General features: G+C 41.4%; 2 protein-coding genes across 2 annotated transcripts in view; one reads left to right on the plus strand and one right to left on the minus strand.

The window, feature by feature from the left end:
- The window catches only part of LOC111227503 (kinesin-associated protein 3-like), a 37,145-nt gene extending 23,724 nt beyond the window's left edge, over window positions 1-13,421 (plus strand). Inside the window, exons 18-20 of the mRNA XM_022753024.1 lie at window positions 2,944-3,133; window positions 3,390-3,480; window positions 11,418-13,421. Of these exons, the coding sequence (XP_022608745.1) occupies window positions 2,944-3,133; window positions 3,390-3,480; window positions 11,418-11,532 (396 nt within the window). The 3' untranslated portion in view covers window positions 11,533-13,421. The remainder of the gene's footprint in view (window positions 1-2,943; window positions 3,134-3,389; window positions 3,481-11,417) is intronic.
- Window positions 12,099-24,316, minus strand: part of LOC111227505 (protein Niban-like) — a 38,631-nt gene continuing 26,413 nt past the window's right edge. The window contains exons 7-14 of the mRNA XM_022753025.1: window positions 21,254-21,358; window positions 20,726-20,888; window positions 20,433-20,620; window positions 18,877-19,023; window positions 18,376-18,486; window positions 17,392-17,499; window positions 16,542-16,653; window positions 12,099-16,454 (exon numbers count right to left, since the gene is read on the minus strand). Coding sequence (XP_022608746.1) covers window positions 15,127-16,454; window positions 16,542-16,653; window positions 17,392-17,499; window positions 18,376-18,486; window positions 18,877-19,023; window positions 20,433-20,620; window positions 20,726-20,888; window positions 21,254-21,358 — 2,262 coding nt within the window. The 3' untranslated portion in view covers window positions 12,099-15,126. The remainder of the gene's footprint in view (window positions 16,455-16,541; window positions 16,654-17,391; window positions 17,500-18,375; window positions 18,487-18,876; window positions 19,024-20,432; window positions 20,621-20,725; window positions 20,889-21,253; window positions 21,359-24,316) is intronic.

The following is a 24,316-nucleotide window of genomic DNA, read 5'->3' on the forward strand; positions in this document are numbered from 1 at the left end:
GCCTGCATCAGTCTCATCCACACTTGTCACCATGTTTTATTTGCAAAGGATTTTATACATGAAGATGATGTCCCCATTCTTCATCCCGTAAAGCCGTGGTTGGCTAGGTTCTTTCTCCAACTGTGCTGAAACAATGAGAACAATTCAAAATTCAACTCATTGTTGAATCATGAAAAAATGTGAGGATGTGATTCAGAGCTCTGAAATAGACTACAAAGGATCATCAGACTGGAGGAATTCAGTCCCACTGAAACTAAAATCTTTGTAGTAGGAAAACCAACTGCTCATCTGATCTGATATTCCCATATTCAAAATGCAGTGTTTATTAAATAGCTGCAACTTGTAAAAAAAAAATACAAAGGATTTTACCAGATTTTACGAAGACCAACATTTTAGTTTTAATGGGATTAGTTTTTTTATACAGACAGGAGCAGCGCTTGATTAAACCTGTGATGGGCCCCCATGGCAAATATGTTCCTCCCACTCTGTGCAATGCGAGCAAGCAAACTTTATCTACATAGCACTTATCAAATACAAAGTGTTTTACAGGAGAAAGAAATAAGAAAAGGGGAAGAAAATAAGATAAAATACAGGAATATGCACCATATAAACACAGCATATGCTAAAATGATTAAGGTCTTAAAACCAGATTTTGAAATTACTACAAACCAATTGCCACAAAGTGAACCAAATGATTTTGAGGGCCCTTAGGAGCTCTTGGCACCCCACGGCAGTTTCTCACTTTGCCAAGTTGATAATCCAGCCAAGGATACCATTGGTGCAAAAGCTCAACCTTAAAATCATACTGCTACAAGGCAGACAATGTGAAGGTAATCAAAAATTCAGCTTACTAAAAAACAAGGCACAGGTAAGAGATTCAAAGGGTTTGGTTATTCTTGAAAATATATATAAGCTGATTTTCATTTCCATACAAACATTAAACATTTTGACTTTGACAGTGGATCATGTTCCAACATGCTCCTCTCTCATAGTCATAGACCCTCACCTTCTCCTGACGTGCCACAGTCATATCTGACATTAGCGATTAACTAACCGATGAATTCCTGAATCACCTTGTGACTGACAGGTGTGGTCAGCGCGCAGTCAGGGTGTGATCGCTGCCAGACCTCAGATCAGCGTAATTAGCTGTAAATTACAGCCAAGCAGTGTAGTGGGGCAAAGGAAGTGTTTCATTGAAATTATCAGTGAGAGCTATTAAGCTGGGAGCCACATGAAAGGCAGCCGGCGGGCTCTGGAGTGTGTCAGCGGCTGGACAGCAGAGGTGAGAGAGAAAGCAGAGCTGTGGACACTCACACACACACACACACACACACACACACACACACATACACACACACACGCGTAATCATTACTCTGTGGCTGTGCGGGATCCTTTTGGCAGCACACACCATAACTGTGCAGTCCTGAAATGTTTGCCTTTGATCATCATGGCCCTGCTCATGTACAAACACACACACGTGGCTTCACAAGGAGCTTTGTAGATGCTTCAAGTGGGACAGAGGCCTAATTCACAGTGATATTATTAGCCTGGCCATATTTCCAGAGGAATATGTTGAAAAGCTCCCAGAGCTGTTGTGCATTTCCTCACCTCTGCTGTGATGAGCTCATTCTGTCATGAGCTCAGATGCTAATAACTGATTAGTCATATTAAACTAATTCAACAACGTAATTGCTCAGTCAAAATCTGAGACATGATGCTATTTCAGCTGCTGATGAATCAGTCCTGTGACTAAATATGTCACTGCCACTTGGAGGGTGGGGGTGTCCGTGAGATGGTCAATAGGCCCGTTTGAGTCCGGGGCCTTGGGTGGCTGTCAGGGCCCAGGGGTCTCTGCTTTGCGTCTGAATGATTAATCTTTCAGGCCGGGGCGTCGCAGTCTCAAAGGTCGCCTTTATCGCTCCCCTCCTTCAGCCCCTGCAGAGAAAAGAAAACACACCCCCGTGGTCGTCCGCTGGCCAAGCTATGCACGCAAGCAGCCCAGGCAGAGGTTTCTATTAGCTGTAGTAAAGAGGACGGAGATGACATTCATGCACGGGTGTACCTGCACGCATAAATATCCCTTTGTCACAATATTCTACCATTCTGTCTCTCTTTTACACATACTTGACGCTCTCTCCTTCTGCTGAAATGGATCATTATGGCTTCTCAGCAGGGACAGGGAAGTTGTTTCCTCTGCCACCTCAGAATCAAATCTGACGCTTCCTTTTTCAATGGAGTGTCATCACATCTCATTTTACATTGAAAACATCCTTTGTTTTTGTGATGACTGTGCATACACACCAACTACCTCCTGACAAACAGTGGGATTAGAACATTCATTCAGTTTATGGTGACATCTTCTGACATCTGTTAATATGTCATTTCCTAATGCACCTATCTATAAAATTTACACATCAACAGTTTTCATCAGGAGTCTCCAGACATAAACTGACTCGATAAAAATAATTAGAAAAATTGTGTTGGCAACTTTGGTAACAGACACGTTGCTTTCACTTGTATGGTCTGTTGTAATTAGCAGTGATGTAACGAGTGTTGATTAGCCAGTTTGTGCTATTACATTAAGCTTTCATAAACCTATTAAGTGGCCTCTCTGATTGGTATGGATAAGGCTGCCTGGCTCACGGCTTCCACTGCTGAGTGGAAACATTCCCACTTGTCTGGATAGAAATACTACTGTACTGAAAAAGAGAAGATGCAATAAAAGCTGATGGAAACATATTTTCCAAACTCACATTAACCAAATGTCATAGGGTGATTTCCAGATCAGAGCAGTGTGTCAGTCAATAGCCACGTGTCATTGAACCTGTAGCTGCTGAACTTCACTGTAGATGAGACTGTTTGTGAAGTGTACTGATTTCTAGATACATTTCTCTAGTTTGCTCCTCTCCACTCACGCCTCCCTCCCCTCCACCTGTCCTCAGGAATATGACGAGGAGTGGGGCAAGAAGATCCAGACGGAGAAGTTCCGCTGGTACAACGGTCAGTGGTTGGAGATGGTGGAGAACCGTCAGATGGACGAGGCCGGAGAACCCTTCCTGTACAGGGAGGATGGAGAATCTTTCATTGGGAATGGAGACATCCTGGAGAGACCTGACCTGTTCTACAGCGCAGGTACGGACGGCTTTAAAGATGAGGATAGGTGTAACACGGGTAATGCTTAATGGTTCAGCTTATCCAGATTTATGAGCAGCATCTAGTCATGCAAGCACAGAATAAGGAAATGAGAAAATGTAGCAGGCTGACTGGTGTCTTACGGTAGTACAGTGTATCAGTACAGTCAGCGTTAATCTTAAATCTCACTCCTATCAACAGTTTGCTAATAATAACTTTATTCCCACATTTTTTGTGTTTGCGTTGTTGCTTGCAGATGGGATCATGGGAGCAGACGGTGCCATCAGCCCTGAGTTCTACGCCGACTTCCAGAACGGAGAGCTGGGACCGACTGGATACCTGAGCAGGTACTGAGTTCCGCCTTCACCTACTCCAGCGTTAGGGACTAGGGGGTTAGGGTTAATTGATAAATACCATCCTATTAGTTATCACATCTACTTTGGTTTAGCTTTCCAATGTTTAACTCAAGTTACAAATGACCAAAATTCTACTTTTGTTGGCTGAGAGGACAGAAGCAGTTTGAGGTAGTAGCCAAATTAATTAATGTTCACAACCTGTAGCTAAAACCTGAAACTGAGAGAAGCAGCAGAAGATATGAAATTAAATAATTAAATATGTGTCTGACACATTGAAATAAACTCCTACTGTAACTTTCGCACATCTTATTATTCACAATTTTCCACAATCCAAATACAAGAGATCCAGATTCACAACTACTAAACTGAAAAGCTGAACTGGAGATTCAACCTGTGCATGTGTGCCAGAGACCCACAGTCTGCCGTCACTGTAACACAACACACTTGAGAAGTGTTCACATGTTCAAGCCTCTCTCTCTCTTTTTAGTTGTTGTCTGTGAGCTTCAGTAAAGCTGTTAGTTCTCATTATAATAAATATTCTTAGTGTTGTAACCGTGTCTCAAGCTACGCTGTGCTGGGTCCTCGAATTTGTGGGAATTGGACCTAGAAAGCCCTTGGAAAAATCCTTGAATTTGTTGTTCAAGAAGGTGTGGGATCCCTGTCCTTGGATTTATAGTATTAACAGATTATAGTTGAATAATTTTACTATACTGTATAACTCTACTGATGCCTAAAAAGAAGCTTCTACATTCATCATCCACTGTTTGATTATCAGCGAACAGGAAGTCAGTTTTAAACATGCTGCCTCATTTGCTGCCAGCACTATATTTATGCAGATTTCCACACCCCAGCTATAAAGTGACAAAACAACATGTTGGATTTGGATTGGCTTCTATCTTTAACAAAGGAACTGGTTTACAGTACAATAACCAGACACCAGCCAAGTCTCATTTTGGCCTTTTGGCAAATCTGTTTTGTGACCTTCATTAGCTGCGGCTGATAAAATCTGCTGCCAGAGACGTTTGTCATTTCAAGCAGCTACGGCGACAGTCAGCGCCGGCTAAAAATAAGAAGCTGCTGCTTATTAAATGTTTTGTTTATTGCTTGTCACTAATAAAAAAAAAAACGACAGTTTAAAGAATAACTGTATTTAATTTAAAATACTTCATTTCCTTTAAAGGGCAGATCAGGCTGCTGGTTTGCAAACATAAAAACACGAACAATTCATATGCATTAATAACAAAGTAAAAATACAAAATGGCGTTAAAAAGAAAAAAAAAGTTACACAATGAGTAACTTTGCTGGCTGCGCATTATTTTGGAGTGTTTATAAATATATAATAACAATAACTTTATTTATATAGCATCTTTTAAAAACGGAGTTTACAAAGTGCTTTGACAAACGAATCAAAAGCAATGATGGTCAAAAGCAGGACAGACATATGGTAGAGTTACAGAGGGAGGACAAACAATATACTTCAATATAAATAAGGGAGCAGACATAAAAGCAAGTCTATAAAAATGAGTTTTAAGTGATTTAGAAGTTACTGATGCTGCTAGCCTTATCTCCACGGGCAGGTCGTTCCAAAGTCGAGGGGTCCTGATGGCAAAAGTCACCTTTGGATTCAAGCCTCGACTCTGGAACGACCATAAGGGCCCAGGCCGAGGATCTAAGGCTGCGTCCTGGCTCGTATGGGGTTAATAATTCTGTAATGTAGCTCGGGGCCAGGTCCCTTGCGTGCTTTAAAAGTGATCAGTAAAATCTTGAAATTCTAAAATGGACAGGGAGCCAATGAAGGGAAGCAAGGATTGGGCTGATGTGATGTCGTCTGTTTAAAACAGTAAGAAAACTAGTCTATTGTCAGAGTAAACTTCTTAGAGCTTAAAACCAATTAATTAAAAGATTTGACGTTCGTTAGCCTCTGAGCTTTCAGCCCGTGACACAGGCAAAAAATGATCCCTGTCCGTGTGTGTGCGTGTGTGTGTATGCATGTGTGCGTGCGTGCGTGTGTATGTGTGTGTGGGGTATGTGATGAAGGCTGTCAGCAGGGCAGGTTGTCTTTGTCCAGAAACATGGGCCGTGTCAGAGAGGAAACACTAAACTGTGAGTGTTTACCTTCAGCTCTCTGTGTCTTGGCCCGGCTCGTCCACCGGCCAGCGCTGCCCTCCTCCACTTATTGTTATTCTGAATCACTATTCGCTGATCTGTGTTATTGAACCAGGCTGGGCTTGAGTCAACAACCTTCGCCAATCCCAGAAGGCATCGCTCCACCCTCAACAGCAATACTCCAGCTTTGAGAACAAACACCCCCCGGCTGTCTCTCTGTCTCCATGTTCTTGTTTCTCTCTCATTCCTCTGTGGCTCCAATATATCAACTACTTTAGTCCCAGAATGCCGCTGACATTCCACAGCGAAACACAAAACTGAAGCCAGGGAATTTAAAATCAGTCCTGTTATCACTAAAACAGACTTTGAGTTTCTTCTGTATCCGTTCTTAGTCCCAATACCGAGCGGCAGCTAATTCGATACGCCGCTGAGATGATGAATAGTCGTGGAAATACAGAGTTTATTGTGAGTAATTTGTCTTATTTATTATCAAACCTCTCCTTGCGTGCGATAAAGCTCTTGTCGATGGATTTTTTTCTCCCCCCCTCGCCAGGAGGAATGTTTAGCTTGGCTGCCGTTGAAAGAGTGATTGTGATTGGCTGAATCCACACCACAGTCACTCCAATGAGAGGAAGGCGACTTAGAAAGAGCCACAGAGAGAGAGAGGGAAATCCCAATCTGTGTTCCCTTCACTCGTTTCTTTATTGTCTGTTTCTTGCTCTTTTTCTTTTTCTGTCACTCTTGGTCTCTCTCTCTCTCTCTCTCTCTCTCTCTCTCTCTCGGCTTTGTAAGTGATACCTTTTAAATATACTGCGAGCGCCTGGGGAATTGGCGTCTGTGAGACTGTTTTAATTTGACCGCTGTACTCTGAGTGATCCAGGTTAACATAATAATCGAAACCAGCTCCGCAGCTTATTTTAAACTACGTGTGAAACATGGTGTGAATGGGGCCTTTTAAAATAGACTCAATACTGTACATTCACTGTGATTTGTATGAATTATAATGAGATGGTTTACACCATCTTTATAAAACATAGAGCCCAAACGATATCATATCTTATCTGTATCAATATATCTATGTTATGTGGGGGGGGTTTGTGATTTGATTATATATATATGTATGTGTATATATATATATATATATATATACACACACTGAGACCATACCATTCTTATCCTGTCAGCTGTTCCCTTAGACCTGTGTAGGTAATGATACAGATTAATGAGCAGCACTGCTTCATGGCAATACTTATGTGAGATTTTTTTCATCCTTGTGACAAAGGATTTTGGTTTATCAGGTATCGAATTCACAGGATCAGAAAAAAACATTTTGACTACAAACACTCGCACCATCAGCTTAACAACAGGAGAGTCAACAGCCATGCTAGCATTGTAGCTCTGTGACAGGCGTCTGTTCAAGGCGGGAATGTTGGCGCCTTTATTCCGTCACAGAGTTGGATCAACGTCTGTGTAAAAGGGATAGCCAGCGTGGCGGGAGAGGACACCGGCGCTGTTGTGTTACACGTCATGCCTCTGATTCCAGTGTGCCGGCATGCTATCTAAAACCACACACTGAGGCTGGCTTTGTCTAACATCAGCATACTAACATGCTAACAGTGACAAAGCTCACATGTTCATGTTTAGCACGTATAAAGTTTGCGATCTTATTTGAGGGTGCAGCATGCAAACATTTGCTAATTAGCACTAATGCTGATGGGAATGTCATTAGTTTTGCAGTTATTTGATCATGACCCAAAATATTGGACAAATTAAAAAACTTATATGTTGATGTTATTACAGTTCTTCTGTGACCATGAATGTCTGAACTAAATTTGATGGCAATCCATCCAGTACTATCCATATCAAAATATTATATATTATTATGCTCCTGAGATATTAGATTTCAATAAAAAGCAAAAACGTTAACCTCATGGTGAATATTGGCTGAAGTAAAAGTAAAGCTGAACTGTTAAATGTGGACTTTGGCGTTGGTCTAAAACGTATCTGATTAAATGAATCAAATTTAGTAACTTATGGTTGAAACAGATTTCACAGTGTTGACAGGGCTGTTGTCAGGGACTGAGAGGTGTCCAGTAGAAAGTCATGACAGACAGACGGTGCTTGACTGGAGGACTGTGAACACAAGTGCACCTACATTAGAATCAATGAGTGCTTTGAGAGGCTGTCAGGATGTGACTGGGCGCCAGAGAGCGAAGTGAGGCAAAAAGAAAGGAAGAGAAGGAAAAGCAGAACGCCATTGCAATCAGGTGAGACGTGGAGATACGCGGTGAAGGGGGGGGGGCGAGACCTGGTTCTTGACCAGGGCCGGCGTGTTGGTTAGCTGTAACCTGAGCAGTGACAGCGGGGAGAGATCAAAGTGGGGCCCGGCTGGGGCCCTGGAAGACACAGACGCGCGAGGGGGGGGGGCGAAGGGTCACGCCAAAGGAGGAAAAAGGCCTGATTCCCTTTCCTGTTCACTACTGAGGAATGTTCTCTGCGGGAATGGACGTGTCCCCGCCGCTCAGCCTGCTGCGTCCTGCAGCTGCTCCTCTGGGACCCAATAGGCATATGTGGAAACACTGGGCCCCTTTGTCTTAATGACCCCCGACTACCTCCTCCTCATTTGGTCAGCGTGTCACAACACACACTGACACACGTAAAGTGAATAAGGTGCCAGACAGGTCGATTTGCATGTTTCATAATGAGAAATATCACAGCTGACGGCAGCTGTGTTGGGCGTTATTTCTGGTCTTAGGACCTGCAGCGCTTAAAAAAATATTTCAAACATCCTGTAAAAGTTACCTGGAGCGCCGCTCAGAAAACTGAGCAGGTACATGAACAGACACACAGCAGAAAGTATCAGTTACCTTGTGGAAAAATCAGATGCAGCTACAGCGTTTTTTAAAACATGGTAATAAGTTCTCAGACTGAGGATTGTTATACAGGAACTGATGAGGATCTGATCGAAGAACAAGTAAACACGATTATGAATCTGACCAGAGATGCGATAACAGCTTTCAGTGCTTGACAGTTTTCCTTACGCGGTGGACACATTTCAGTCTGATCCAAAACACGATTGAGGTTGAGAGCCAAAGTGTCTCAGTGATCCAAGGAACAAGACTTGAAAGCACTTCTTCTGCTTCACTCCATCGTTTCTGCCTCTGAGTTTGCGTCTGTTTCTGATTCATTTGATTCATTTCAAACTGTTGGCAACATGTAGGTTTTATGACATGAGTTTGTTGTCATTTGAGACAATTATCATACCGAGTAACAAACAAGTAATTAAAAAAAAAACAAAAAAAACTTTAAACAGTTAAAAAAAGGTCAAAATTAATAGTAAGTCATTAGTGGTTTGGAATGACTGGCTTTACATGGAGGCTGATTGCTGTGCAAAATAGATACAACTGTAAAAACTGAAGGAAAAACAATTACCCTGCCTAGACTGTCTGTCTGTATCGTAGATGATATGACATGTGAGATTTCACCTGAGCTGATGAATGAGGAGGTGTAGCACTCACCTGTAGGTTGCTAAATGTTTAAGTTTGTATTTCTTGTTGTCAAGTAAAAACCTACTTTTCTTAGGTGAAGTTTTGCATAAATCAAACTGAAGGTGTGTTCCAGTGTCCAGCCAGTGTTTGCAGTTAAAGCTGAATTAATTATTAGTCAATATTGGGTAATTGGTGATTTGTCGATTGATCCGGACGGTAGCTTAAATTAAACAAAGTTATATTTTAGGCTCTTCAGTAACATTTTCTATTTTTCATGTGAATAGTTTCATAATTTATCTCTGAAATTATTCAAACAAAACGCTGAGGAGGAAAAGTCATGATGTGGTTCAGCTGGTCACAACCTGTAGTCGTATGAAACCTGTGACAAGGCATCACAAGTACTTTGGAAATTGTGACATTGACACATTAATCAGTGAAAAACAATCATTAGCTCCAGCCCTGGTTACAATAAACCATCGTCAGTAAGAAGAGGTGGCAGTGACAGTGGGAGGTTTTGTCCTGTCCCTGTAAAGACTTGTGTGTCAGGACAGTGACTGGACTTCAGGACTCATACAGATCCTGGAAGTCCAGTCTGGGGTGTAACCAGTCAGCCACAGAAACAGGCGGGCAGGCGGACGGTGTGACTCAGAGTTCCAGTGTTCCTCCAGCCTCCTTTAGCCTGGCTCTCAAATCCCCCCTGACAGCCGTAGCGTGCGGAGAGGAAAAAGACATATTTCTGGCCAGAGAGGAGGGAGAGGGGATGGTGGTGGTGGTGGTGGTGGGGGGAGGGGGGGCAGCAGGGGGCAAAGGCAAAACAGAGAGGAGGAGGAGGCTAGTGGGGGAGTAGGGATATGCTGCAAGCTGTGTAACTGATCGCTGGAAGTGATTTGGCTAAAAACAACACGTCATTATAGGTGCTCGCAGGGGCAAAGCAAACAGCTCGTATTTTAGAAGGCCGGGAGAGGACAACGGGGCCGGGCAGCAAACCCCCCCCCCCCCCCCCCCCCCCAAAAAAAAAAAAAAAAAAAACCCCAGAAAAGATGGGGTACGTGTGAGATGTGGTGTCATCCATCAGAGCCCAGTTTATCCACCGGCCGCTCCATCCTGACGAGACGGCCCAGGCCCCGTCGCTGTGACCCCCGAAACCAGACACAGACATCCAGCAGCTGGTCAGAAGATGGAGCATGAAATCAGCCCCACCCACTGTATCCACATCCCCATAGTAACTGATTTATACGGTGTCGATACAGGCCTTTTATCATCCCCCTACAACAGGCCCCTGTTGCCGGGCGGAGGGCAGCCAGGTCCTCCAGGTTTTGGCCGTCAGCCTCGGCCCTCGTCACAGCCTTGTGTTTTGACATCTCTCCGGGTTTTATGGCTTGGCTGTTCTGCTGTTTACCCCTCCAGCCATTAGCAGTCTGTAACTCAGACTCATTGTGGATGTCCAACACCTGCATCAGAGCAGATGAATATTACATTAACTTTTTATGAGCTTTTTTTTCTCCAGTATGATGACTGAGTGATTGGTCTGGCCCTGGGGTGGGGGGTTTCCCCGAGAGATGGCTGGTGTCAGAGCTCCACCTAGTGGTGTGTTGTTATAGAGTTAAGTTTGAGCCTGAACGTCCTCTCCTTGTACTTAACATTCTGTGGACACTCCAACCGTATGTAATGACTGAATATGTGATTCTGACACCATGTGCTGCCTCCACCAAATTTTGAACATGGCTGCAGGGGTTCAATTCAATTCAGTTTCATTTTATTTCTATACAGCTAAGGCTGAACGATATGCAAAAAAAAAAAAAAAAAAAAAAATCGCAATTATTGTTGGCAGATATGTGATTTCAGTTGGAATGATTTTTTTTTTTTTTTTTTTGCATTTCATTTTCACACAAAAATATTTAAAAATAATGATGATGTGATTTTTGTTGGGTCTTGTACCAAACAAACATGTTCCTTTAAGTCTGGAGATTATGATTTGTAAGCTGGGGCTCTGGTCTCTGTAGCACCACAATGCTTATGGTGCTAATAATGCACAACAGTTTTTTGTACTTTTATTAAAAAAAACTGCAGCTCCTGCGATTTAGATATTGCACTTGGCCATATTGCAGTTTCGATTATATTTTGATTCATTGTGCAGCCATATATAGAGCCAAACCAAACACAGTATCTCCAGGTAGTATACAGAATAAGACCTTACCTTACAATATTATGTTCTAAGCCTGACCACCCCAAGAACAATGGTAGGATTTGTGTGTGTGTCTTCATCATCTTTGTATCTGATAATTCTGTATCTCTATTAATTTGTCCCCTCTCTTTTTCTCATGCTCTCTCCAGTGTGTCGGACCAGTTTGTCCCATCGGCTCAGATCCCGGCAGACAGACCCATGAGCGCGTACGGCTTCCGTCCCGACGAACAGTTCTTCTACAACTACACCACCGCCTCCCGGTAAACCTGGACACCTCTCACACACTGTCTCACACATGAATACTGTATAATCACTGCTCAGACTGTAGCCGTGTCCTCGTGTGTACCCTGTGTGTGCTGCTGAAGCTGTGTCGAATTCGTTGCTTATCAACACTTGTGTATTTTCTTTATGCATTTCTCTCTGGGGTCTACAAGTCTGTTATTGAGTCAAACAATCAGAATTTTCTAGAATCAAGTGTCATTATCTTGATGTTAAAGCACCAAAAAGTAATCTGTCTTATTTGAAAATATTGAATCTTATTCAGGGTTTTTAAATTTTTTTTTTTCTTGTTTCAAGTATACGATATCTTTAAAATTCAAAATGAAAGTATAACCTATTAAATACAGACGTGTGCAAAGTCCTGCCAAAGTCAAACCTTTCAAACCTTTATATTGAGGTTAGTCTTAAATTTAATTTTAGTTTTAATCAGAAGGATTTGTAAATAATATTTTAATGTTAACTTCCCTGTGTAACAAGCTTTTAATAGTTTTTGTCTGTTTTAATGATCTGATGTTGGTTTAACACTGAACTGCATTCAGATATTTCTGATGTTGGATGTTACACAAGCAAATGTTTATTCTTTTCTTTTTTTACCACAGTTTGCCTAATGTGAAAACTCACAAATATTATTTCAGGCAAGAGAAAACAGCAAAAGTTTGTGTTTTGAAAGTGGAGTCTGGTTTTATTCTATTTTCAGAGCCAAACCAACAATGTGCAACAAACAATGCTTTCTGCCTTCTTTACTCTGTGGCTGAAGTGATTGTTGGTTTTGTTGTTTGTGACCTCTCACCACAGATCGATGTCTGCACTCAGAAAATTATTTTCACCTCTCTGACATGTCTGATTTTGAACTATTTTCAAGGTCTGGACAGATTTAAGTATCTGGTGTTTGAAAAGAACAAGAATGGGACAAAAAGTCTTAATATCCCTTTAATCATCTTCTTATCTCAGATTTATCTTAAGGGGGGGGGTCTCTACCCTAAGACTGGGAACTACTGAGTCATTCATCAGACACATTAGTCACATAGGAAATGATCAATTAGGATATTACATAACAATTTATTTTACAAGTCAATTTTTTCTGAATTATTTACTAGGACGTTTGCTGAAAATAAATTTGTAATAATTGTAATTTGGTTACTGATTAGAGGGGAAATTCTGTAGACACAATGTTTAATTGCTGCTATTTCAATTACTGCCAATTAATTGCTAGTGTAAACTGAAGAGTCTTTGAGTCAGGCAGGTTAACTGAACTTGCAAATATAAAATTTGTCTACAGGAAAGAACACAATTCAGCATATGTGAGAAAAAGATTCCAATAATAAAAACATATTTTTTATGTTTAAATTGAGCCTTTAATCCAGAAATCAACAACTTTTCACAAACTCAAATAACTCAAGAAACTCATTAGGAAAAAATTAGAAAATTAAAGAATGACTGTTATTTCCTTGTTTTGCCTTTGCTAAGTGAAAACACTGCATTAGTCTGTAGAAAATCCAAGCTCTGGATGATTACGATGTCATTTTATTTATGTGAATGTAATTTGAGTGAAAACATTAACAGCCTTGTATAATCTTGAAAATTACTTTTTAAATATGAACAAATGTTGAAGAATCTGCTGCATTTTTTTAAATTATTCTTTATCTTGTCCTTGATGTGCCTGGAGCGTTGCTGTCCTGCTGAAATATGAAACATTCTTCTTCTGTGGTGCAATATATCAAATAAATGGAAGGAATATTATTGTAGTGAAAGTGTATTTCGTAAATAATCCGTCACATATGTAGGATTACTTGCAGGTTTTTCATATTTCTCAGTACAGTGTGACTGTGATTGGTTAAAAATTGTTGTGGACCATAAATAAATAATCAAAGCAACATGGTGCATTTGTTTTATTGGCAAAAAAAAACATTTGTTTTTTGTGCTGCTTTCCCCAAAGTTCAAACCAGAGAGTGGAGAGTTCACACAAAAGTAATTTGAGAGCTGTTTGTTTATAGACTCTTATTTTATTAATAATATTTCCACATTGTTTCCATTAACCAACATTCATCTCGTGGACAGTTTATGGTCAAATGTTCCTCCCTGTACTCAAACTGTAAATTACTAACCCGGCCTGTACAAGATGCTCTGTACAGGTAAAAGGCACAGGTAATCAGACTCGGACCAGTCTCTCCGACAACCCCATCCACGTGACAGAGGCTGGCTTCCTTCTTCATGAGATCTAAGGCACGTGAGGACAACATGGAGGTACCAGAAAGGCACTTAAATGAGATTTTTTTTTTTTTGGTAGCTCAAAAAAAAAAAAAAAATCCCTCAGTAGGTCAAAAAAATCACATTAAGGAGAAAATTATGTGACTAAAGTTCAGCTTTAGTGTGAATTCGGCAGTGTTACTGATCTAGATCATGTGATCTAATACGTTAAAACATCTGTTATAGTGGTTTTTAAACAATCTAAATCTCACTGATGATTTCAAAATGAATTGAAAATTAAATTCTGACATGTCTGTTTAGAAGAATTGTTTGACTTTGTGGGAATTATGTTTATTTTCTTTCGTTCTGAGGGATGGATCAGTCTTATGTCTGTGTGTCAAATACAGAGCTGGAATCAGGACAGGGTTAGCCTAGCTTTGCATAAAGACTGGAAGTAGCTAGTAGCAGCTAGCCCGGTTCAGTCTGATGTCCAAAAACATCTACCAACACCTCTGACGACTAATTAGCATGTTATATATGTATATGTGTGTGTGTGTGCATACACATATACATACATACACACATATGTATATAAAATAGTTTGAGTTAGGGAATATTTACGTGATGAGTACTAATCAAAAGGTGTACTTTTACTTCTGATACTTTAAGTACATTAGGCTGCTAATAAAGCAAGATTTTTACTTGTAATTAATCAAATCTGCAGATTCAATAAACAAAATATATCATGTTAATTATCTTTAGAGGTTGGTATGTGTATTTTTTTTTTAACTGTAGACAGAGCCAGGCTACCTGCTTTCCCCTGCTGAGCTATGCTTAACTAGGCTGACCGCACCCTGTCTCAAGATATCCTATCCATCTTCACATCCCTCGTTCAGAAAGAAAGCGTGTAAGCAAATTTTACAATGTGTCGAACTGTTCCTTTAAAAAATAGATTCATAATCTACCACACCAGAAAGTTATTCACAATCTTCTGTCATATAATAGTTTTAAATCTAAGTTTTCTAAAACAACTTGGTGCTAAATTAATTGTTTAAAAAAAAAAAAAAAAGTCTTCAAAGTTACTGAGTGAAACAGATCTGTTGGTTTTCTATACCTGACACAGCTGATGTAATGATTTGTGTAAATGATATTAATTTGTATAAATAATTTAATGTCATTTCATGCATATGTGTTAAAAAATTCATGGAAGTGTTTGAGAAAGTTCCTGTTTCTGCTCAGACAGGAAGTGTCCTCGTTTTATCACAGAAATGGAAGCTACTGTTACATCTTTCAGCAGACCAAAGAAACATCCTGAATTATTTTGTCCCTCGCGCTGATGAATCAACTTGGCCCACATGTCCTCTTAACGCTGTTGTGATTGGTTGTGATACTTCATTCATCTTTAGGAATTCCGCTTGGGTAATGCTGCATCAGCTCCTCCACCTCAATCACCTCCACCACCAGGTCGCGGATGTCCTTGATGCAGTCTTGTGGCCGGGCCTCAGGGCTGGACGGGGTTTCCTCTTTTTCGGGCCCAGAAGACGGAGAGGTTGCCTCCACGTTTACACTCGCTCCTGCTTCCATGTCCCCGCCCACACTGACATCGCAGCTCGTGTCGTCCTCCTTCTGGGTCTGAGGAGACGGCTCGTTGCTTGTGCTTTTGTCCTCGGGTGCGTCGTCTGAGCTCACGGGTGATTTGCTGACGTTGGCATCGTCTTCCAAGACATCAGAGGTTGTTGAGACTTCATCCTGGCTGCTCTGTGTGACCTTGACTTCCTCTGTGGACTCCACATCTGACGCGTGTGACTCACTTCCTACTGACACATCCAGAGAATTAGGATCTGAGACAGGAACTGGCTCTGCTTTGTTTACCTCCAAGTCCTGGCCGACATCTCCAGATGTTACTACAGGGGCTTCACCACTAGAGGGCGCCTCTGACTTGACTTCTGAGCTCTCGCACTGTCTGTCTTCATCACAGCTGGTTACTGGCTGGGAACCAGTCTCCACTGCTGAAGCTGGGACTGCTTCATTTGAAGGATCAGGACTTGGTTCAGGAGCTTCTGTTTGTTCTGCAGCTTCTTCTGCATCTGTCTTTAAACTTTCTACAACAGTGGGAATTTCTTCCAAAGCTACTTCTGCTTCTTTTAGAGCATCTGTGCTCTGCGTCTCCGGCTCAGCAGCCAATTCAACTTTCTCTGTCTTGACAGAAATCACTTCCTCTTGGGTCACAGTCTCTGGGGCGGCTGCTACGTTAACTTCTTGTGTCCCATTCGCAGTGGGTGTGTCTATTAAAGCCGCCGTCTCAAGTGCAACAGTGGCGTCTGCTTCTGCCTTCACAGTTTGGATGACCTCTTCTGCTACGGGTGCAGGTATCTCCTCCTCCTGGTTGACAGCGACGCTCTGATCAATCTCTTTTTGTTCAACTTTCCCCAGAGGCGCCTCAATCACTGTCGTGTCCGCTGAGGATTCACCTGGCAGCACGCCGTTCTCTTTCTCCTGCTGCTCTCCCTTCAGGGGGCTTGAAGACAGACCATTCACCACAAGAGGAGAGGGGGGCTGGGGCTCAAAGGAAGTTTTAGAAGGGGAGGCAAGCGCCATGGCAGGACTGCCCGGAGTGGAGACGGACGGGGAGGAGAGGCTGGAGCGGCTGGATTGGCTAATCAGGTCTCTGCTGTCTGTGAACAGGTTGTATTTCTTCAGGCTCGCCGCTTCCTTCACCACTGCAGGACAAAGAGAAGACAGGAAGTTATCAGAGGCGTCCTGTGTGTTTTTGCCTGTTTCGTCATCGTTAGTGTATCTTACTGTACCTTTGGTGACCTCCTTGTCCAGAGTTTGAAGGAGGATGCCTTCATAAACGTTCTCAACGTGGATAAAGTTAGAGTGGTCAGAGTAGATGGACTGTTCAAGATCCTGAAGCTCCTGCACAGACAGACAAAGACACAGGGATCAAAATTTGGAGAGTTTGTTTGGAGTGACGGTATTTGTTCGGGTGCACCATTTCCTGGGAGTTTCGGCCAAAATGTACTTGTTTCCCCGGGAAAAACTACCCACAGGAACCTGGGACTTTTAGCATGTGCACCTGTGTTTTCAAACTGAACACTTGTGTATTCACTGAAACATAAACACTTTGCATACACATGTATGAATTATCTGTACACTTAAAAAAACATCTATAGACCATTTTATCAACTGATATTTATATTAACAGAATGTGCAGTAAGATTGTGTGCTCTCATGTATTTTTTCTAGAGGGAGCTCCAATCAAATGTGAATCATGTTTACTTTTGTGCGATTTGTGCATTATTCTAAAAAGTACTTGCACTTGTATAGCACTGTTGTAGTTGTATCGACCAATGAAAGTGCTTTACAATATTCCACATTCACCCATTCACTCACACATTCATACATCACAATTTAGGGTTCTTGCTTAGTTGATGATCTGCTCTACCTCCTGAGCCACAGCCACCCTATTTTATTCTGTTGATTTCTTCTGCTTTCATACAGCTGATACAGAACTGTGTATGTATGCAGATATCTGTGCTTGCATGTACAGTTTTAGTCGTATTCAACTGAAGCAGCTGTTGCACAGTCTTTCTGTGTGTGTGTGTGTGTGTGTGTGTGTGTGTGTGTGTGTGTGTGTGTGTGTTTGTGACTCACAGTTTTGCAGGTGGGGGCCAGGTTCCTCTTGATGAAGGGCAGTGTGATGGAAACGAGAGCGTCCTGGAAGATCCTCTTCCTCACTGTGCTGCTGTCATAGTCATATTGCTGCGGGAAGAGAAGGTCAAAGGTCAGTACAGCTGTTGTGACAACATTTCATTTCAAGCTTCACTGCATTAAGTTTTCTTACATAACCATTGAAGCAACTTTCCCGCTTCAAATTCAGGTGACTTGAACTAACCACAGCAGTGTGAGAGCTCCAGCAGTTACAATAAACAGTTCAGGTATGTTCACCTTTGTTTTCACTGAACTGGGCTGAACATAAGGTAATATGTATTAATATTTAATATAGTGCTTTTCCACAATTACAAAAGTAACATCCAAAGTTCTGCATAATATCCTGGACATAATGAACATAATGTAATTGCGTCATCATTAGAGCTTTATGGTGCATTGTTGTTGTTTACACAATAATGAATTTATAATTATGGGAAAAACTATCATCTAATAATTATAAGAAAGTTTCTCACAGCTGTAATTGTGTTAATGAAGCAGGATAGTGATTATATCTTTGTCATTATGACCTCGTAATAATAAAATACTTATATCATATCGTATTAACTAGTTTCCTTTTATTTGAAAATTGGTTTCTTATGAGTATCTTATACTAGTTTCTCATTCTGAGAAAAAGAGAAAATATATGTATGAGACTTATTATCTCATAGTTGTACGTTCCTCCTGTTTCCTTCATTCAAAACGATCTTATGAGAATGTCTCTCATTTATATATAAATATATAAAATATATAAAAATCTCCTCAGAAACATGAAGAATCCACAGTGATCTTCGCAGCAGCATTTGGTTCATTTTCTAGTATCTTCAAATTGTTGATAAAAACAATACAGCTCATGTAATTTAAACTCTTGTAATTCCAGCATCAGCAGGTTTTGTGTCTTTGTTTTTTTTTTATAAACCACAAACTGACCTTGAGCACTCTGTGTTTGGCCTTTTCGATGGCAGAGCCGGCGTTGTCTGGGTTGTCCTGGACAGCTTTGTGCAGCAGCTGCTCAAACGTGTAAGCTGCGTTCTCCATCAGCTGAGAGAAACACACAGGAGGACGAGGTCAGATCAGGTCAGGCAGCAGTTTAATGCCCCAAACACAGAGAAAAAAAAAAACACACACACACACACACAAACAGCTGGAAAATCCAGCAACCCGCCCACTGACTCATCATTAGTCTTTGTAATGTTTCAGCTCTGAAAAGACCGAGTCAGTGTAATGAAGGAACACAATCACAAGTGTGTCATAAATATTGGCTGATGTATTACTGAATCAGAGAATCCCTCCACCCACTCTGTCTGAGCAGAGACACAAAGCTCAGCTGTCTGCCTGAGGGAGGAGAACATGAATGAAATTAATCTGACATGAGTGCTGTGCGTGCGTGTGTGCGTGCGCGCGTGTGCGTGCGTGAGAGAGCATGTGTACCAGCTGCAGGTCGATCTGGGCGCTGTGGATCACTCCTGTGATGTTTGAGAAACCGAATCTCTCCTGCAGGTGCTGCAGCTTCTCCTGCAGGGAGCCGATCTTCTGGTAGCAGCTCAGCAGGTTCGGTCTCGACATGTCAGCGAGAGCCTGTGAGACAGAGAGGAGGGCGACAGAAGAATGAGCCATAATACACAGTGAGGTGTCGACACAGACACTGGTCGAATGTTTTACCATGATTTATAAAATTACTGATTCCTAAAAGGATGGAGTTTCTGGCCTCAAATGAAGTTTGATTTTAAACTCAAAGCAGTGCATAATTAATGGTGTGTAATGTTCTGCTGGTAGACTTTAATAACTCAAATATTGTGTGATTATTTTTGTAGTAGATTAACAATTTCTCTTAAAAGTTCACAGTCTTTGAAGTGCAAACAAACACAGTAACAACCCCACATGATCATCTGATCACCCTGATTGTTTTATGAGATTTAAAGTGTCTGCGTGGTTCTATGACGTGAAGTTGTTCCTGTGTAGTTTTAGCATTTTGGTCGTTTGAGGACGAGGTTGTTCTTGGGTGCTGCGTCAGTATGATCTGCTGCAACCAACCGACCTACCTACCTGTCAAGCCATCTTTCAAGCCAATGATTTTCCACATAGCTGGATCATGAAAACTAACTGGAAGAAACCACTGCAGGTGCAAAGTCAGTCCTGTTACATCACTGTAATAGTAGAATGTCGAGGTTTGAGTCTGAACAGGATTTTTAACAGAGACAGATCTGCATCTAGATACAGATTAGATCTTTTTTGTTTGTTTTCTGACCATGATACACACTGACAGATGATTGACAGTTGAAAAATCAACTCAGTGTTTTCTGCTGGACTACAGCAGAATTACCTCAAATCTAGTTTCTGACAAGTTAAAGGACGACATGTCCAACAACACTAATACATCTGTAATAAACTAATATCAGCCAATATATATCAGCCTGGATAATTAATTGGTCTATCTCCATATTATATTTTACATGTAAGTTTAACAGGGATAATACAGATTAACATTGTTATGTTAAGAGTGGCAACACAACAGGTGTAATACACAGTAAATACTGTGTCTACCTGAAGCTGATTTGCAGCCTCTGTCCCTGGTTTGGCTTTTCGATTCAGGTTTAAACAACATTAAGATTGTAAATGTGTGAGTTGGGCTGTTACAGTTAATGTTGTTTCAGCACATACACACAATATACTGTGACTAATAATCACAGGATCCAGAAGGTAAAAGGAAGAGAAGTGCTGGATCTCAGTTCCCAGAATTCAACCCTGATAGAGACGAGAGGAACACTGAGGCTGAGAGCAGCCGGATGCAGAGCAGAGAGATCAGCTTTGATGGGTCAGTCATGCCACAGCCTCTAATTAGGTCATGCCCGTAAGGAAAAATAAATCCCATCATGACAAAAGAATTTTTTCCTCAGTTCATAATTTAAAGTCACAGGTTTTATTATTTATTTCCTATTATTATATTGGATTGAAAAATAGCCAGAGGAGGGTAAATATGAACGAACCTTCTTCAGTCGCTCGTTCTCTCCTCCCACCAGGAAGTCCTGACACACCTGGTCCATCATGTTCTCGCTCAGCTGGCGTCCCTCGTGGAAACCGGAACTGATCGGCTCCATCAGTTCCTCCAGGACCGAGCCCAGGTACGGCTGGACGGACTCGGAGCACAGCTTCTCCGCCGGCTCTGACACTTTGGCTGCAGAAGGAAATAAAAGCCTTTATTTTTTTTTAGAAGCAACCTGAACCCATCAGTCCCCTGACAGCAGTGAGTGTCAGTCAGCCTGGAGGATAAGAACGGTACCTCGGACTTTTTCCTCCAGCTGCCGTCTGGAGTTGAGGATCTGGTCCATGTCGGAGTGGATCGTCACCTCTTGCTGCCGGACCGACGTCCGACATTCCTCCTTCAGCGCCGACAGTCCCTCCAACAGATGCTCCTGGATCAGGATGTACGCCGCCTCCACCGTCTGAGTACGATCAGTGCGTTCGTCAAAAACAAGTCATTAAAACCATTTCAAAAATAAACTCCCATTTTTGAATCGAACTCTCATTTTACAGCTACAGCAGATTCATGTATAATATAGGACATGGCCTCCAGCATGAATGTATAATGTGATTTAACTGGGTTAAACTTGTAAACCCATCAAACTGCATAATAAACAACAATGACACGTTTACATTTTTTTTTAAATGCTCTTTGTATTAAAACAATATTTCATTTGCATCAACAAGAAAAAGCAGCAGCAGCAGCAGCAGCAGCAGCTGTTTATAAAGCCGGAGTGTGGGTTTCATATTCCTGCAGATAAAAGTATCATGTAACAGTCTGACTCACAGCGAACCAGACTCTCTTCTTCTCTGTCTTCTTGGCTTTGAGACGAGGCAGCATGTCTTTCTCCAGAGAGGGAAGCAGCTGCTCCATCACCACGTTGGCCATCACCTACAGACACAGAGTGGATCAGTTAACCTGTTACCTGTTCCAAGATATCTCAGGTTTCCAAAGCTCAAAGAGACGTCGTCAGATTTCTTGTTTTGTCTGATTAACCTCCTTTGGGTCAAGACCTCCAGGTTATTTACAGCAACTTTCTCTAAGAATAAATTCTGTGTCAGCAGTATATCCACTGAAAAAATAAATCTACTAGATCTAGTTTTGCCTTTATCTGTCAGTTTACAATTATTAACAATAAGTATTTTGCACTCAGTGAATTTGGGCCCCTGAGGGTCTCCTAGCGCGGTTGCTGCTTTGACCAGTTGGTGAGTCAGCCTTGGTCAAATAATCCAAACTATAAAAAACTCTCAGAGCTGGACCAGCATCAAAACACACATTAATACAGACAGTCACTGGACACATGAACCAGAGTTGCATCATTCAAAAGTTCATTAGTATGATATTTAAAAAGTCTCATCTCAAGATGTGAAGAAATATTTTCAATAGCAGAATCTAATCACTTAGACGCACACCTATGGTCTAACTCACGACCCAACAGATACTGGAATTTAGAAGCTGATACCAGTATTTGTTCAAATACACTTTAGTTGTTGTCTTCTTTTAATTTAAAAATCATAAGCACATAATGTAAACAAAAAGTTTTGATACTGAACGTGTATTTTGTTTTTGTTTTTTTATTTTGTTTTAATTGTCACCTCGATACGTTTGTGTGCAGCAGTTTCTTGTTAGTAATCGGCCTCCATATACACCGATACTGGTAATTAGGGCTGAACGATATGCAAAACAATAATAATATTGTGATTGCAAAACTGAAAAAAATATAAAAATGATGCTTTTCTCGGGTCTGTACCAAACAAACGTGTTCCTTTACGTCTGGAGAAAATGATTTATAAGCCGAGGGCGTCTTTGTAGCACCACAATGCTTCGATTATGGTCTATTGTGACGCATTTTACCTTTTTTAAAAAAATGACAGCTCCTATTTTTCAATTAATTGCTCATGATCGACTCAAATGATAAGTAACTACAATCATCCAGCGAAACAATCTGCACACACACACACACACAAAACAGCACTGATTCCTGCCTTCACAGCTGTGGAAATAAAACACAGTGAAACTGTTTGTGTTGTTTCTGCTTCCAGCATTTCATTCATTCCATTCATTTCTCAGCTCTGACTCGTGGCTCTGTGTGTGTGTGTGTGTGTGTGTGTGTGTGTGTGTGTGTGTGTGTGTGTGTGTATGTGTGTGCCAGTCATACGTGTGCTATGTGCAAGAAAAAAAAAAAAAACTGCTGGTGAATGAGTGCACTTTGGTATGTATTTTTACTGCAGAAACAACAGGAAATGTCTGACTTATTGCTAAAGCAAATTGACTTTAAATGGTGTGTGTGTGTGTGTGTGTGTGTGTGTGTGTGTGTGTGTGTGTGTGTGTGTGTGTGTGTGCACGCGCATTGATGAGGGGTGACCTCAGCAAAGCTTCCTGCAGCAACTCAAACTTCCTTTCACCTCCAGCTAATTTTGAGCAAACAATGCGAGCAAGCGACAACACAATGGAGCACTGATGCTGCCATGATGTGGGAGGATTCCTGCTCTGCACAATGAACGATCAGAGAGGGAGGTGAAAACAAAAGAAGAAGAAGAAGAGAGTAAAGACGCCAGTGCGAGGGAAACAACAGCTCCTCTCCTCAGCTCTGTGCCTCTGAAAGCCAAAGATTAAAGCAAACGAGAGTGAGAGGACACAATGAGGTGTGACTCTTGAGTCGTACACACCCTTCATTCCTCATCATGCAAAACGCAGTGCAGGCTATAAACAGGACAGTGGAAATGTTTCCGCTGTTCTGTCTCTGAACTCCAGCAGCTTGGATTTGACATGGAACTGATGAAAATCAAGTGTTTAACTTTGAATGTACATATGATGTTTTTTTATACAATATAAAACATGATGAGTGAAACAGTCAGTCAACACCATGACTGAGTCTTTCCACCTTGAACTGCAGTGAACCAATGACAAACAGATTCAGACAGCCAAGGTTTAGCACATCACAGACCTAAGGAACCAATCCTGTCAACTTGTGGAGACGGGGGGGGCGGGGCTAAATGAACCTGAAACCTTGTCAGTACAGAGAGTAAGGGTTTGAATTGGCACAACCACTAACACTGTGTCAACCATTGGCAGTTACAAGCTAACAAACAACATAAACAGATAAAAGACGCTAACTGATTCTGATTCTGGTCTCAACAGACTCCTCATCTGAGTCTGGGTCCGACTCAGGCTCAAACATGTTTCCTCCTCTAACCATCTTGATACTCTCTGCTCTTTCACCTGTCTTGAGCAAGCAGGTGGTGGGCGGGGCTCAAGGCCTGATCCAGATTTCTCAATCAGGAAATATGGTTTTCCCACACTTTTTTGTGGGAAAACCATGTTAAACAAAATATTCATCAGAGCAGAATACTTTTACAGAGTTTAAAACATGTCTGGAGAGGAACTTTAAAAGACACAGACATAAAAATGACATTGCAAGAACTCAGCAGTGAATGCAGAGCAGTGTTTAAAGTGCCAGAGATACGCACCACCGAAGGACATAAAAACTGAAAACAAACAGCAGGAAATGAAATGATGCTTCTGATATAAATAAAAGAATGACAATCACAGATATCTGTCTCAAGAATTCATGTTTTAGATTCTGTCTGTCAATTTATTTTTCATCCTGTCTCATCATGTCATCCTCAGATTACTTTAAATCAAACCTGTTCCCATGGTCTTAAACTGTGTGTGTTGTGACCACACGCTCTGTTTATATAAAGATCAGTGTATGTGTGGTACTGTAGATCTGACCCACGCTGCAGGGACCAGCAGAACGACAACAACATCATCATCATCATCATCATCATCATCATCATCATCATCATCATCATCATCATCATCATCATCACTTCAACACTCAGACAT

Source organism: Seriola dumerili, unplaced genomic scaffold (assembly GCF_002260705.1).
Source record: "Seriola dumerili isolate Sdu_G_001 unplaced genomic scaffold, Sdu_1.0 BDQW01000189.1, whole genome shotgun sequence".
NCBI lineage: Eukaryota > Metazoa > Chordata > Actinopteri > Carangiformes > Carangidae > Seriola > Seriola dumerili.